Here is a 16,974-nt window from a genome sequence, read left to right on the forward strand (position 1 = left end):
TAGGCCTGGTCTACACTACAAACTTAGGTTGATGGAAACTGCCTTACGTCCACCTAATAATGTGTGTGTCTGCACTACCAGGTCCCTTTCACCGACCTAACTCACCTGTTACGTCGACTTAATTACTCCACCTCTGTGAGAGGCGTAGCGCTTAATTCCATGTTGATGTGTAGACGCAGCGTTGTGTAAGTTGACTGAATTGGCCTCCAGGAGGTGTCCCACAATGCTCTACTGTGACCGCTGTGCCGATTGTTTTCAACTCTGCTGCACAGCAACTGGGTACACAGGAAAGAGCCCCTCCCCTCTTAAAGCCCTGGGGACTTCTGAATTCCCATTTCCTGTTTGATCAGCTCAAAGAGTTCGCCAGCCCATCTGATCACGGCGACTCAGTGCCCCAGACGCGCTCCTGCCTGGAGTACACAGGAGATGGTGGCTCTTATTGGTCTGTGGGGAGAAGAGTCTGTGCAGGCAGAGCTCTGATCCAGCCGAAGAAATGGAGACATCTACGAGAAGATGGTGCGGGGCGCGACGGAGAAGGGGTACACCAGGGACACAGCAGTGCCGTGTGAAAATCAAAGAACATAAGGCATGGGAGGCGAATGGTCGTTCTGGTTCTGCACCACAGACATGCCGCTTCTACAAGGAGCTGCATGCGATTCTCGGCGGCGACCCCACCACTACCCCCAAACGCAGCGTGAACACCTCCCGGGAGTCTGAGTCCTGGGCCCCTCAGGCAACAACGCGGAGGAGGAGGAGCATGGGAGACAAGTGAGTGGGGAATTCTCCCCAAGAGCCGGGAGCTATTTTTAACCCCCAGCCGGTTGCAGAACAGAGTCATAGCTGAGCATGATGCCGGAGAAGGCACCTGAGATGAGTGTGCAATTCAGCCCAACTGTAGGGGTTACATGCTCCTTTAATTTATGTTTAATCTGAAGACAGAGTGCAGTGCAGTGGGTATCTGCTTCCCAGTGGCTGCTCCAGCTTCACAGAGGGTGCCCCTGTGGAAAAGACTTCAGTGCACAGTGATGGCCTGGGAATCCTCCCTGGAGATCTCTAGGAAGCTTTCCCGGAGGTACTCTGCAGTCCTGTGCAGAAGGTTTCTGTGAGGGGCTGCCTTAGTTCTTCCACCACAGTAGGACGCTTTCCCACGCCACTCCAGGATTAACTGTGCTGGCTTTATTGCAGTACATTGTATTGCAACATAAGGACCAGGTCTGTACCCAGACGCTTGCAGCATCTGCTCCCTTGTCGCCTCTGTTACGCTCAGGAGCCTGATATCACATTGGGTCTCCTAGTGGAAATGGGCGAAGTTTTCATTACAAGTGCTCACATGGCAAACAGTAGAGCATGTGATCCCCCGCCCATGGTGCTTTCGGGGTTCCTCAGCCTTGGTTACAGCCCTGTCCTGGGGTGGTTCAGTCGGGTGCTGCCCCCCAGGGGGGTCGGGTCCTGCCTGGCACTCACTCCTGTGCTGTGGGGCTGGCTGGGCTTGGCTCTCCGCTCCAGGCGTTGTAGCCTCTGGGGTTGCAGCACTGCTCAGGTTTGGCCCCACCCCCTTGCCTGGACCAGATTTGGGTGAGTGGAGTTGTGCCTTGGCTCACAGGGTTGCAGTGCCACTCACTGGTCTACCCGGGCTTCTGTCATGACGGCTGGGCCAAACCTGAGTGGCTCTGGGAGGGACCCTACAGGTTGCAGTGCCTGGAGCAGGGCGGCGAGGCCAGCCAGCCCCGTGGGACGGGAGCTGCCATGTGACCCTTTGAAACATTCTGGGGACCCAATTCTGGGTCCTGGCCCCGGGATGAGGAATCTGGCATGAGCCAAACACAAGTGCTAAGGCTCAGTACAGGGGGAGCTGAGATTCTCCGGCCCGGACTAGCCAGGAGGTCAGACTGGAGGATCTAATGATCCTGTCTGCCCTCAGGCGCTATGGGCTTAGATCTTTTAGCTGCTAACGTTGGTATCTCAGTGGAAGGTCGGGTGGCATTAGCGTCCTCCCCTGATGAAAGGTAACAGCAGGTCCCCAGTGAAAGAGAGACTGTGAATGTGGCCTGCATGGATTGATGCTTATCATTTGCTGCATTTTAAAGAGCTGCTGGGCGCTGGAGGACAGGCAGGAACAACGTGGCAGGTGGTGTTTTAAAGAGACAGCGGAACAAACCTGTCAGCGGCTCTCCGTGTCGGTGCTGCGGGTGGAACAGTCACTGGCAGCAGCATGTTCGTCCGCTGTCACGCTCGAGCAGTCGGGATTCCCTGGCTCGGTAGTTTGGGGCGGGGTTCTGCGTTCAGATGAGATTTGTCTGTGAGTGGAGTCTCTGCTACCGAGGCGGCTTCTCTGAGTGGCGAGGCTTAAGAAAAGCAGCCAGTCGTCCCGTGGGCCCCAGATGGCTGCTGCTACTAGACAGCAGTTGTGGCCAGATGTCATCCAGGATCGGAGCCCCGGCGTGCTGGGCACTGTGTGCGAAAGGGTCCCCGCCCCGAAGAGCCCCGATAGCCAGCCCCGGAGGGGCCACGCCGCCTGCTCGGACGCTGCCATGCAAGCTGGTCTCAGCGTGGTCTCTCTCACGCTCTTGAGGACAGTTATCCAAGTGATCCCTCTCGGTGGTTTGTCTGACATCTCCTACTGCGCTGGGCCTTGCCTCCGGCTCTAGATTGTGGAACCTGTGGGGAATGACTCTTGTCTTGACTGCTAAAGAAAGGCAGCGAGGAATTGGAACTGGATCTAGTAGAAAGGTTTCCAGCCCTGATCTCCCAAGCCCTGGATGGGCAGGATCTTGTCTAGATCAAGGACCAATCGAGGACTGTCCACAGTGAGGGCCTGCTCCACAATCGGTGTGCTGCAGGAGCGAGGGAGCTCTCCGGGGGAGCTGGGGAGGGCGTTATCGCAGCAGCTGGCCTGGCCTCTGGAACCCCCTCCCCCTAGAGATCAGGGAGCACCCACCTTGCCACCTGTCAGCATGTTTCTTTGACCTCCCCGTCAATCACAGGAGGGCTCTGTTCATGGAGCGGAAGAGGGTCAGCGACCTCTGACAGTGTAGGACTCTGCCAGGTGCTCCGATCTCCGGTAGTGAGGGAACGCTGGCTACAATACACCCTGCGTTGGTAGGGTTGCCAACTGTCTAATCCCCCATGCCCTGCCCTGCCCCTTCTCCGAGCCCCCCACCCGCTCACTCCATCCCTGGGTCGCTCGCTCTCCCCACCCTCCCTCACTTCTCGAGGCGGGGGTCGGCGTGTGGGCTCTGGGCTGCGGGGCGGGGCCGAGGGGTTCGGAGTGTGGGAGGGGGCTCTGGGCTGAGCCTGATGCGGGGGGTTGGGGTGAGGGGTGCAGGCTCCGGCCAGGAGGCACGTACCTCGGGGGGGCTCCCGATTGGCGGCGCAGCGGGGGTAAGGCAGGCTCCCTGCCTGCCCTGGGAGGCCAATGGGAGCTTCAGAATCGGCGCTGGGGGCGTGGGCAGCGCGCAGAGCCACCTGGGTCCCCCCAGGGACCACAGGGACGTGTCAGCCACTTTCAGGAGTGGTGTGGGGCCAGGGCAGGCAGGGAGCCTGCCTTAGCCCCACTGCACCGCCAGACTTTCAGCGTCTCAAATCTCCCGGTTTGGCTTCAGTAGCCTCTGGGAATTAGGGCCTGGAGCGCTGGCAGCCCTATGCCTTGGGGAGACTGAAGCTGACTTCCACGTGCTAAGCCAGAATGACCCACCGCTTCTCCAGCCCGCATGGCTTGTCACATGCCAGAGCTGCTCCTAAGATAGAACCTTTCCAGCAAGTTTTGAGCAAATTACAGGAGGCATTTTGGAGACTTGAGAGGTTGGCTGGTGGTTTATATGACAACAGAGCCCAGCGACCCCCATCAAAGATCAGGGCCCCATTGTGCTGGGTGCTGTACATACCTTAGAAGCAGGAATGATAGATAGCACCACCTAGAGTTAGGGTTACCTGACACTTCCCATTACAAGACCCTGTAACTTTACCAGACTTTAACCAGTCGGGCTGGAATTTTTCACACTTGGGCATCTGCCGCCAGCTCTTTTTAGTTTTAGCAAAAATAGTTCAGTTCTTTGAAAACGAGTTTGGGGAAAATACATTGTTTTGCCCATGTTAAAAAAACAACAAAAAACCAATCTCTTATAACAGTTTTGTTGAGATGCTCTAGCGCCCCCATGCTTTGACACAGGGACTTGAAACTAGGCCTGGAGCTAGCTCTGGCGTCGGAGAGACGCCCTCTGCTGTCCCTGTGAAAAGCGCCCCAAATTTGGCCAAGTTATCAGCCTTTGAAATATTGCAGTTTGCATGTGCATCTTCACCACTCTTGTGATTTGCACCCGTGCAAGGCTCTGAGTCTTGTGGGAGTAAATTGCACCAAAGGTGAGAAGGCAGAGCACGGTTCTACTCTGCTGCATAGCTCAGGCTTGATAATGACCCGAAGACCCACAGGAAGAACCGTCAAGCTGGACCTGACCCCGAGGGGACTCGACCTCAGGTGTCGGGTTGGGGCAGGCGTGGAGATGACTGAGGATGCTTGGATCAAAGCAGAGCGGGGATGGGCGCTGGGAGATGACTTGGCAGGGTTGGGGCCATGGCAAATAGTCCTTTGTTTACAGGGGCTGGCGGAGGCAGCCCTGCCAAGGGAGGGAGTGGTGTGTTCGCACCAGCTGCTTCCTGCCTTGATAGACACTCAGCTGCCAGGGGAGCAGTGTGGCCAGCTGGGACACTGCACCAGGCACCCCCTGCCCTGCCCTGCCCCGCACCCTGCCCTGCCCGGAGTACCTCGTGGGGCCTGCTGCAGCATTTCAGGAAATCCAAAGAGGTGGGCTCTGCAGGTGAGTACTTCCACCCCACCTCTGTGCCCAGAGCCTTGCTGCTGGGCTGGGCCGGAGGTAGCAGCAGATGGAGGGGAGGGGGCTGCCCTGTGCCTGCAGGACAATGGGGCCATCCCACTGCCAGGGGGGCGGATGGCTGTGGCAGGGCTGGGGTGTGGGCATGGGTGGCCCACGGCTCCTGGGGGCAGGGCGGTGAGTCAGGCAGGTTTGGGAAAGGCAGAAGGAGGTGGGTCTATTTGCAGCACCCCAGCTGTGCTGCTCTGCTGGCTCCGGCTCCCGCTGCTCTGAGCCTGACCTTGCCACCCGGCGAGACGTGGCTACAAGGGCCAGGTTCAGGTTGGATGCGAAAACAACTCAGCGCTCTGGGGCCAGGTTCAGAGCTAGTCGCGTTGGGGTTGGGCTTTAAAATGAGCCCTGAGCAGACCAAGAATTCAAGTCTATCAAGTCCATTTTGGTCCTTAAATTGCATTTGAGGAAACTAGCTGAGCGTAGCTGCCCGGAGGCCATAGATTGTCTGTTGCTCTACTGGAAGTTGCTCTGTTTTCTCTGAGCCAGATGGTGCCGGGCTTTATTAGCCGTCTCCCCAATCAGGCCCGGGGGGAAACCACCTCCTGGGTTGCCATCTGTCCAGCCAGATGCACCCCTAACACTGCGGTTTTCCCCACTCCCTGTCCTTGCCTGCCTCTCCTCATTTGCCTGTCGTTCCTTAAAACACCTGGGTCCATTGCTTCCCTATCAGTCTGTCCACTCCTTTTTCCTCTCCTTGGCTTAGCCATCTGGCTGCCTGCAAAGTGGCCCGGGGTTAGATTCTGGCCTGAGGAGTCAGGATTCCTGGGTCTGTTCCCACCTCTGCTCCCAGCACCACGTACGTTACTCCTCGCACCTCACCCTGCTTCACAAAGTGTCGTCGCCATTTTACGGTTAGGGAAACTGAGGCACGGAGCTGGGCTGTCAGAGCTAGGACTAGAATGCCCAGTCCCGTGCTAAGCCAGTAGACAGAGCCTGATCCTGAGATGTGCTAGTTATTCGCGGTTCCCTTGGACTTCAGCAGGAGTTGCGGGCGCCCAGCCCGTCTCAGGATCATCGGGGTAACTCCTACATGTGACTGATACACAGTCTGACTCGCCAGGGCCACTCCCTCAGACTCGAATGGGGATGGCCGAGTGGCTAATCGCTGTGTCTTGCTGATTGCTGGTGTCCACCACCTAGTACGCGGGGTCTTGGGCATTTACTGCAATGCCCATATTACATCATAATCTCTTCGGAGCAAGGACCCAGCAGGAATTCGAGGCATGTGACGTGTGTGGCATGGGTGAAAATACTACAGCATTGTGGGTAATGGCGCAGAATTCCAGATGGGCACGTTGTGTGTAATGGAGCGGAGAGCTGGTGAGAGAGAGCGCCGTAGTTCCTGGCTGTGATCACATGACATGGGTCTGCGTTAGGACATATTACATCCCTGTCTATCAGCGGTTGGGCTGTCTTTGTGTTCGTGGCGTGTGTTGGTTTTGGCATGGCTCTGGAATCTCTCAGGGGGACGATTTGCTCCCTTAACACGTCCCTGTCGGTTTAAATGCTGCATCCCAAATGGTAAGAATCTCTCTTGCGTCCTGTTCCTGAGACAAATTGTGCACCTGTTTGATTGTCTGCAGTTGCAGAGTGCTCTTCAGCTCCAGCGCACGTGGGACTTCCGGTTCCACTGGTTCAAACTCTTAACGATGGCACCCCTCACGTGTCAGTGCGGTGACTGAGTGTGTGCAGAAAGTGGGTATTTGCCTGAACCTTATTTTCACACACGCTAACAGAAATTGGGCATGCCCTTGGGCACGCCGTTTTCCCACATGATCTTCATTGTAAAGGTGACCCTGACAGTCCAGGGGCTGAGAGAGCTGATCCTTGGGGCTGACGCCAAGTGTACAGAGCAGATTAGCCATAGGGCTTTCAGTTCTTCCACCCAACCCTATATCCCAGCCAGTGATCTGCTCTAGTCCCCTCTCTGCCCCAGGTGCCCCGGGGGAAATGGGCCCCATTACAGAGCTCTGAGACATCTGCATGGGGTGATGAACGGGTGGGGCCATCCACGTTTGTGGCCTCTGCTTATTTTCACTCAGGCCTAGTGCAGCGGGAGAAAGAAACGCAGGGTGTGAAGGGCGAGGAGCAGTGTGGAGAAACGGTGCTGAGCCCGGGCTCTGCCAGCTGCTGCCAGGTGAAGGGAGCATTGAGGGTAGGGCTGCCACCCATCCAGATTTTACCCGGGCACTCCGGGTTTTGGCTTCTGTGTCTGGGGGCCATTTAAGGTTGCCAGGTGCCCAGTTTTTGACCAGAAAGTCCGCCTGAAAAAGGGACCTGGCAACCCTAAATGGCACCTGACCCAGAAGTCCGGTTACCGCAGGTCGGGGGGAGGTGCTGGTCATTAACCCGTGCCAGTCCCTGCTCAGCTGGGGCCGCCTCCTACCTGCAGGCAGGCTCCTCCAGACAATCCAGCGAGTGACAGGGACGGGTCCTCAGGGGTAGAGGTGGGGCAGGGGGCGGGGCCTTGGGGGTCCAGTTCCCAGCAGTTAGAAAGGCAGCAACCCTGGTCGAAGGGGGCTACCCCAGCAGCAGTGGCTGGAGGGGGATCCCTGCAGAGGCAGGCCGTGTGCTAAGGGGCCTTGAGGCACATACAGGAGCAGCAGCTCCTGCACCTTTCTCAACCTGAACCTGCCCCCTCCTCCCCCCCCCAGGCAGGGGCCGCGTGGCTGCAGAGCACCCAGCACAGTGCGACCCGGATCCAGACTGGAGTCTCCGGGTGCTGCTGCAGCTCAGACCCTAAACGAGGGCAGCGTGTGCTCCCTTAGCAGTTGCAGCATGTCCGGGCCCCGGCTCTGCACCCCCTTGAGCATAGCAGGGGCTCAAAGCACATTTCGCCTAGAGCTAAGCAGGGCCTGCGAGTGTCTCCCTTTTAGTCACACTGGCGAAGCGCATGCGGTGTCCACAGCAGATAAAAGCCCACTAGTGCTGCCAGCCGGAGGAGTTGCTCCTTCAGCTCGAGCAGGCTGCGCAGCGGTGCTGAAGGGCCGTGGTCCGAACCCCACTGAGGACCCCGGGCCGGGTTGTTACACTTGCTCGATACAGTGGGATTCAGCACCGGCGAGTCCCACCTCCAGCGATCGCTCAGCTCAGGCTCCGATGTGAATTCCCCGAAGCCGTTTCCTGTTGCAATTCCTCGCCTCCCCCTGGCTGCGCGTGGGGCCTTGGGTTAGAGGAGCGGGTGGGTTGTCAGCTCTGACTGGCTTTGCTGTCACCTCCCTGGCTCTCCTGGTTAGAGACGGTTCATGCCACCGGCTCTGCCTCAGCACAGACGCACCTAGCAGAGGTCGCTCGGTCCATCAGGCGTCTGGGACACGTTACCTGCTCTCCTTGGATGGATTAAAGCCCCAGGTCTGTGCAGATCAGCCCCGGGTCCCCAGCCCCGCACAGACGGCTGCGCTGAGGCGCTGCGAGCCGAACCGTCAGCTTGCTGGGGGGAATGGCCTCCTGGCACGGGCCACTGTTCATGGCAGGGCTGCTGGGCAGGGGCGCAGTAGAGGGACGCTTCCCAAGCCTGGCTGCAGGGAGCAAGGTGAGCATCTCCCTGCCCAGAGCTTGGCATCGCTGCAAAGCTCCCGCGCTCCGGGATGGACGGGACCGATCCGAAGCACCGGCTGGTGCTCGGTAGCGCTCTAGAGCAGGTGTTTCCTGAGCACGCTGACTCTCCAGCCCTGGGAAGTGAGGGGGATCTGTAACCGCGCCAACCCTAACCCCTTCCCTGCGTTATCGCCTGGCTCCGAGAGAGTGTCCGGGGGCCGGGAAACATCTTTATCCCCATTTCATAGGTGGGGAAACTGAGGCACTGGGTGACCTTGGGAAAGTCACTTCAGCAAGCCAGTGGTAGAGGCCAGGTCTGCTGGGTTCCAGTCCCATGCTCTATCCATTGCCTGCTGGCTGCCCCAGGCACCGTGTGGGAATGGGCGGCTCTGTCCGAGGGCCGTACAGCCCTGTCGCAAGGCGGGGCTAGGTGCGTATGGACTGGAGGGGATGTTGAGGCACCCAGAGGTGGCGCTGCCGTGACCAATGGCAAGGTCAGGAGTGGGCCAGATCTCCCAGCTCTAACCCCTGCACGACGCTGCCTTCCAGGGGCTTGGCTATTGACTCTTGGCTTTAATTCCTTCTCCATTCCAGGCTACAGCGTTAAGTGCGAGTACACTGCGCACAAAGAAGGGGTCCTGAAAGAAGAGATGATGCTGTCCAGCGAGACCCACGATGGTGCCTGCGTCAAAGTGGTCGTTCAAGCCCGGGTAATGGGTAGGTATCCCTCTAAACTGCGCTGGAAACGGGATCCGGAGCCTTTCACTGCGTGGGCCGCCTAGAATCCAGCCCTGGTGAGTGACTGCAGCCTGATCAGCGGCTGCGGCCCGCTCCTAGGGGATTTAGGACGCAGCGGGCAAGGTGTTTCCAGTAGAGAGATCAGCCAGAGCACTGGGAAGATCTCCCCTGGAATCCTGTGCACAATTCTGGTTACCCATGTTCCAGAAAGAGGCATTCGGATTGGCACGGGGCAGAGGAGGGCTGCTAGGGTGGCCCGGGGAATGGAGGGCCTGTCTTAGGACAGCACGCTGGAAAAGCTTGGCAAAACGCAGGCTGAGAGGGGATCTGATTGCGCTGTAAATCCCCTGGGGGCAGGGAACCATGGAGGGAGAAGAGCTAGTGAAGCTAAGGGACAGTGGTGGCCCAAGAGCCAATGGGGAGAAACTGGCCAGGAGTAAATTCAGGCTGGCAATGCAAAGTGTGGGGAACACGCGGTGGGGCTGGGGGAGGGATTAATGCACGGTCAGAGCAGTGGCAGCGGGCGAGGGGGAAGATGGAGCTTGCTTGGCATGTGATCGGGCTGGTGTGTGGGGTTGCCTGTGAGAGAAGGGGCCGGGCTCGGTGACCCAGCAGGCCCCTCCCAGGTGATCTGGGTTTGGCTGTGGATGTTTCATAGGTCTGCTGGCTCCAGGGCCGCAGAGCAAAGTTGCTTCGCAAGCAGGACGATGACCCCAGGGAGCTGCCCCCCCGGCTGGGTAAGAGGGCGTCAGGGGCCGAGTCTCCCACTTTCAGCCGTGCTCACGGGGCAGGTGTGTGGGTGGAGACGCTTCCCAGCCCCTTCGTGGCGTTTGCAACCGTCCCTTCTGACTCCCCTCCTGAGGAGAGAGCTGGGATGGAGCTCGGCTGTTCTCAGTGGTGGCAGATGACAGAACAAGGAGCAATGGTCTCAAGTTGCAGTGGGGGAGGTCTAGGTTGGATATTAGGAAAAACTTTTTCACTAGGAGGGTGGTGAAGCACTGGGATGGGTTACCTAGGGAGGTGGTGGAATCTCCTTCCTTAGAGGTTTTTAAGGCCCAGCTTGACAAAGCCCTGGCTGGGATGATGTAGTTGGGGATTGGTCCTGCTTTGAGCAGGGGGTTGGACTAGATACCTCTTGAGGTCCCTTCCAACCCTGATATTCTATGATTCTATGAACTGTTTGAGGTAAGTTGCTGTAGGTTGTTTCCCATTAAGCAGACCCCGTCTCCTGCCTACCTCCTAGCAGGTACAGTGCAGGGGGAGCCCCATGGGTTCAGGGAGTCCCCTAACTAATATGCAGAGTCTGTTGGTGTTTCTGTCCAGAAAGGGCGACCCCTTGATTCACAGATTCCAAGGCTGATGGCCTAGTCCGACTCCCTACATAACCCAGGCCAGAGATCTGCCCTTCCTGCAGCTCCCTGCGGGCACTGACTCTCGTGTCGCAGGCTGTTGCTGTGCCCAGGTCTACACTAGCGGGGGTGGTCGACCTAGGATACGCTGACTTCAGCTACGCCATTCGTGTAACTGAAGTCGGCATATCTTAGGTCCACTTGCCTGGCCATGAGTACGGTGGCGAGTCGACCGCTGCCGCTCCCCCGTCAACTCCGCTTCCGCCTCTCGCGAGCTGGAGTTCTGGAGTCGACGGGGAGCGCGGTCGGGGATTGATTTTATCGCCTCTACACTAGACACGATAAATCGACCCCCAATAGATTGATCACTCCCCGCCTGCCCTGTGTGTCCCATTCAACCTGAGCCGGCAGCACCCGCTGACTCGGCCGGTGGCTGGGTGGAATCGCTTTTGGCTCATCATGTGGCAGCTTTTTTGTTCCCCACCCGCACGGGCTGCTGGGGCGGGTCCGTGTCCTCCCATAAGTGAAACTGATCGGCCCGGCTATGCTGTCCAAGCTGAGCAATATGCAGAAAGCAGACTAAGGCACCGATCTTGCAAACACAGGCATGACTCCAAGCCCGTTACGCAGCCCTGATGCGGCTGAAGCACGTGCTCAAGGGTTTGCAGGATGGAGGCCTGGATTTTAAAAGATTCTTTCCCCTGATGTTACTAATCTCCCCGTTATTATTAGTAACACCACTTGGAGACACAGAACTTGTTTCCAGACCGATGTTTAACCTGACCGTGCCCCCTTAATTCCCTGAGCTTCTTATCAGCCCCGCTGCGGCGTAAGGGGTGATTCATCCCAGCAGAGCTCGGACATGCTGGCGGCGTTCCACCGACCCTGATGATAAAAAAAAAAAAAAAAAAAAATTGCTGAGAAATTAGGCTTGAAGGACAGCAGTGGACAAAACAGCTTTTCAAGCTTGAGACCGAAATCCCCTGGCACCCGCAACTGACATTTGGCATCACAGCCGACGCTGCCTGGCAACGGAGTGATAACCATCTCGGATGGAGAGAGAGAGAGAATGAGGAGCCAGGACATTTAAGGCCTGATCCAAAGCCTCGGGCAGTCAACGTGCAGCTCCGCTGACTTCAGCGGCCTTTGGCTTGTTGTGCCTCTGGTTGCTCTCAGCTGGGTGGCTTGGGAACAGCTGGATCTGTACCTCTTCCTGGAAGGCAGCGCTTGCGTCTGCGAGTGATAAGGCGCTGCCGTTGCTTGGGGCACGGGCACCCAGTCCAATTTAGATCTACAGTGAGAAGAGCTGCAGAAGTTTCAGCTGAAACGGCCGGCTTCCAGCGCAGACGCAGCCCTGCGTCATGCAACTCCTCGCTGCAGCGTTCGATGGGCCGCGACGTCTCTGCCGTTCCCTGGCAGATCAAAATGGGCGGCTCTGCCCAGGCAATGCAGCAAAAGTGGGGTTGGCAGAGCTCTTGGGCAGGAGCTGATGGAGATGAACTGGGCTGCTTAAAATGGCCTCCCCCAGCCTCTCAAAGAGCGGAGGTAATAGCCGTAGGATCAGCACGTGGGAGGCCCAGGCAAGTGTGTAGACCAAAGCCCGCAGTGACTTAAATGGAGGTGTGGATTATACCTGCGGGTTAAGCAGACACTCAGACACACTCAGGCTGAGCGTGTGCTGTGATTGTAATCGCAGGCCCTGTTGGCATCTCGGTGAACTGGTGTGAATCCGGAGTAACTCGGGAGTGGCAGGCTGGGTTTACACCAGTGTGATGGAGATTGGGGTCTGACCTGATCAGAGGGCAAGGAATGTCACTTGGCGTTCAGTGAGCGTAGCTCAGACGCTGAGGGAGTGAAGAGCTGCTGCATTCTCTGTGAGTCGCTCTGTGTACCAGACCTGTGGCTTAAGTCTTGGAATATCAGGATTGGAAGGGACCTTAGGAGGTATCTAGTCCAACCCCCTGCTCAAAGCAGGACCAACCCCAACTAAATCATCCCAGCCAGGGCTTTGTCAAGCCAGGCCTTAAAAACCTCTAAGGAAGGAGATTCCACCAACTCCCTAGGTAACCCATTCCAGTGCTTCACCACCCTCCTAGTGCAATAGTGTTTCCTAATATCCAACCTAGACCTCCCCCACTGCAACTTGAGACCATTACTCCTTGTTCTGTCATCTGCCACCACTGAGAACAGCCGAGCTCCATCCTCTTTGGAACCCCCCTTCAGGTAGTTGAAGGCTGCTATCAAATCCCCCCTCACTCTTCTCTTCTGCAGACTAAACAATCCCAGTTCCCTCAGCCTCTCCTCATAAGTCTTGTGCTCCAGCCCCCTAATCATTTTTGTTGCCCTCCACTGGACTCTTTCCAGTTTTTCCACATCCTTCTTGTAGTGTGGGGCCCAAAACTGGACACAGTACTCCAGATGAGGCCTCACCAGTGCTGAATAGAGGGGAATGATCACATCCCTCGATCTGCTGGCAATGCCCCTACTTATACAGCCCCAAATGCCGTTAGCCTTCTTGGCAACAAGGGCACACTGCTGACTCATATCCAGCTTCTCGTCCACTGTAACCCCTAGGTCCTTTTCTGCAGAACTGCTGCCTAGCCACTCGGTCCCTAGTCTGTAGCAGTGCCTGGGATTCTTCCGTCCTAAGTGCAGGACTCTGCACTTGTCCTTGTTGAACTTCATCAGGTTTCTTTTGGCCCAATCCTCTAATTTGTCTAGGTCCCTCTGTATCCTATCCCTACCCTCCAGCGTATCAACCACTCCTCCCAGTTTAGTGTCATCTGCAAACTTGCTGAGGGTGCAGTCCACACCATCCTCCAGCTCATTAATGAATCCCAAACACTAAATTTGGTGCTAAAATATGCTGGACTCCACTCAGAACTCAAACTTACCTATGACACAGGAGTGACAGTGTGATCCAGTCGACAGAAAACCAGGAGTCAGGAGACCTGGGGTTTGTCCCTGGCTGTGCCACTGGTGCACTGGCACTGCAGGAAACCTTCCCGTGCCTCAGTTTCCCCATTTGGAAGGTGGGGAATGGACTTACCCGCTTGTCTTTTTCCAACAAGAGGAGAACTTGTTCAGCCATCTGTGCCCACCACAGCCAGTCGTTTCCTCTTCAGCGAATGGGACGTGCCCGGAGACCACGGTGATGGGTGCCCATAAGGAGAGGGACGAGTAGTTAGTGTTAGACACGCTCTAGGATCCGAGACGCCCTAGCAGCCCCCTCAGATGGGGTTTTCCAAATCTGTCTCAACTCCTTGCTGCCACCTGCTGGCTCTGTAGAGGATTCATCCTTCGCTCTCTCCCGGGTTTAATTAACCCTTAACCGCATTACGATACGCAGCAGGGCGGCTTTGGAGCTGATTCTGTATAATCTCTCCTTTCCCTCGGAATAATTACCCGGCTTTGGGCACATCCTATTAACGGGCCTGACGCTGCCTGTCACATCCTCCGCGTCTGCTGCTGCTGCGAAACGCCATGTGAGCTTCTGAGGCTCTGTAACCACTGCTGGACGCCTCCCTTATATTCTGAGGGGTGGATCCCATTCAGTCGCCCCAGGGCTGCTAGCTGGGCGAAACTCTGGATCCCCTCTCTGTGGCAGTGCCTGTGCTGGGATCAGTGCGTCGTCCGAGGCCAACGGGGTGCAAGCGTCTGGGCACCAACTCCCCGTGAGACGCTATACGCCCTTGGCAGCGGTCTTGCCCCTGGACTTGCCGAACGGCGAGCGACGGGGCTGCCTGTCTGGCGGGGGTAGTAACCTCCCTGCCCGTGTCACGCGTGCAGGAATGCAGCTCTTCTGTGGGCTCGTTAGCAGCCCATGGAATTTGCAAAGATGAATTCAGTTAGCGGAGCGCAGCCTCCAAAATGCAGTTTATTTAGGTCATCTGCCCGGGGACCCGAGTCTGGCATCGCGCTGGGGCAGAGGAGGGCTGACTTTCCTCCCCCATCCCACGGGAGCCGTTCTTGGGGTCCCTCGCAGTGACTGGGAAGGGCTGGCGTCAGGGGATTCCCCAAATAAGATCACACTGAGCCTGCTCCCTTCACAGAACGCTGGGTCTTACCCCACAGGCTGGAGCCCCCACTCACCCATGGGGGAGGGTTGGGTGGCAGCGGGGGGGGGGGGGGCTGTGCTGCTGTGGTGCCTGGGAAGCAATGGAAGGTGATTCTGGTTTGGGAGTCCCTGCAGCAAATACGCTGCCCTGAAGGAGAAAAGGGCTCCTGAAGGAGAAAATAAGGCTGTGGAGGGAGACCGGCAAGGTCCTTGCCCAAGCCTGTGTCCCAGCTACGCCAGGTTCTGCTCTGAATGACATCGGCTGCAGTGACTCCCTTTGCTGCAGCATCAATGAGATCGGGCCCCGAGGCGCCGGCCCAGGGTCCCCAAGGAACCTCTCCCGGGCTAGTGGCTTTATAGCACAAGGAGGCCATGGCCCCGATTCAGCAAAGGATTTAAGCACGTGCTTAAAGTTAAGTACGTGCTTTGTGGAATCAGGGCTGGAGAATTCTAAGGAGCCAGGTTGGAGGTTCCCTTGCAGAGGGTCCAATATGAAGCCATTCTTTACAAGCATCAGCCCTTGAAATAATATCCTGCCTATGTTAACATCACACTGCGCAGGAAATTTGTTTTCTCCGGCGCCTGGGAGCGAATGGAGTTAATGAACTGGAGATTAAGCCGAAGCAAGATGAGGGGGCCATTAGCAGCGATAGCAAAGCAGCCTGCCCCCTTGCTCGGCAGATGGAAGCAAAGATTGAGCAGCAGAGTCACTGAAATGTGGTTTTTAATAAAACTTCAAAACTGCAATAAAAGCCCCAGGAAAACTGGAGTCCTGCAGCAGTTCGGAGCTGATTTTGCTGCAGAGCAGTGACTGGCCGTCCTGCGATTCCTGGCACAGTCAGGAAGGAGGTTGGTGTGGGGAGCAGAGAATTGCAGCGTGGGCGGGAAGGTTCACAGAAGCACAGAGATGGACCTAACCCAAACCAACCTGTCTGCTGACCCATTTTGCCTTCTGAAGGTCAAAAATGGACTTTTCCTCCTAGAACAGCTCCCCTGGTGGCTGGGCTAGGAACTGGGACAGCCCCCAGGAGACAAGCCAGTCACCCGAGGGATAATTTTACTTTTTGGGGTGTATTCTAAATACAAGGGAGGCTGATTTAAATCCAGGCGCTTTAAATCACCAATGGAAAAGCCTGGATTTAAATAATCGATTTTAATCAACTTTTCCATTGGTACTTGAGTTATTTTGTAAAGACAGGTGCATTCTCATTGCTTGATACAACCATTAAAACATCTTCATTTACACTAAAGAGAATCTTTACACTAGGCTGGTATCTTTTTGCTACCTGGGATGGTGCACTGTAACTAGTTAAGCAATTACTGTATGTAGCTTAATATTTTCAGATTCGTATTCATTCACTGCACATTTTTAGTACGTTAGAAAATGGTGAACGGCATGTTGCTCATTTACTAGCAATGGCCATGATTTGTGTCAAGCTGCATTGGAATGGTAATTGGACTTCAAATAAACCCAGACCAGCCTATAAAATGTATTGTTACTAAACAAAACAAGCCCTGAGTGCAGTACAGAAGCTATTGTGCCAGATTTGTAGAGCTTGACCTGAAAAGTTAGATGTTTCCCCCTGATTCTTTATATAGAAAAGCAGCCTTTAACTCACAGTTTTTGATAGAGGCTCATGGATTCAGCATTTATGTTTTGTAATTAAATATGTTAAGAGATTATAATAAACTTAGACCCTTGACAGATTTTGTGTTAAGTTCAGATTTCATTTTAAATGTGTATTTTTAAAAAGAAAAACTTCTTATAATTTAAATAACATAAAAAATGTCAAATTTAAAGCAAACCCTCCCTAATTTTCCCCCTCCCCAAATCATTGTTTTTTATCCACCCTGTCTAAATGTGGGGTGGGAATTAGCCAGTGTGTCCTGGGAGTTGGTGCCCGGTGAAAGGCTTAGTTGGCCAACCCAGTCAGGTTGTTTGGGGAATAAGGGCCCATTTGTCTGTCTGTTCAAACATGCATGTACAAAAACGCATGCTCAATTGCATGCCTCGTTTGTGCAGCTACTATGGAGATAACACCTAGCTCAGATCAGCTGTAGAATTCAAAGCGCCTGAGGTCAGTAGCATTATCCCCATTTTACAGATGGGGAAAGAGAGGCAAAGTGACTTGCCCAAGGTCAACCAGCAAACCAGTGGCAGAGCCAGGAATAGAGCCCGGGTCTCCTGAGCTGTGGTCCAGTGTCCACACTGGCTCTTGATCGCAGGTTGAAATGACTTTTTCTTGTTATAAAAATTGAAAATGTTAAATTGGTCAAATTGAAATGAAACAGTTTGTTCCACCTGAAACTCATTTTTTGGACTTTTAAAAATTGCCAGTGAATTGAAACAGCCTCGAGAACGGAGCTTGTTCATAACTGAACAAAAGGTTATGGCTTGGGCCCTACCAAG

At 55.6% G+C, this 16,974-nt stretch overlaps 1 protein-coding gene across 1 annotated transcript in view; it reads left to right on the forward strand.

Annotated features, from left to right (window-relative positions):
• The window catches only part of LOC123371818 (UPF0687 protein C20orf27 homolog), a 65,272-nt gene that overhangs the window by 42,550 nt on the left and 5,748 nt on the right, over nt 1-16,974 (forward strand). The window contains exon 4 of the mRNA XM_045019676.1: nt 9,015-9,137. Within this exon, the coding sequence (XP_044875611.1) occupies nt 9,015-9,137 (123 nt within the window). The remainder of the gene's footprint in view (nt 1-9,014; nt 9,138-16,974) is intronic.

Source organism: Mauremys mutica, chromosome 5 (genome assembly GCF_020497125.1).
Source record: "Mauremys mutica isolate MM-2020 ecotype Southern chromosome 5, ASM2049712v1, whole genome shotgun sequence".
NCBI classification, from domain to species: Eukaryota; Metazoa; Chordata; order Testudines; family Geoemydidae; genus Mauremys; species Mauremys mutica.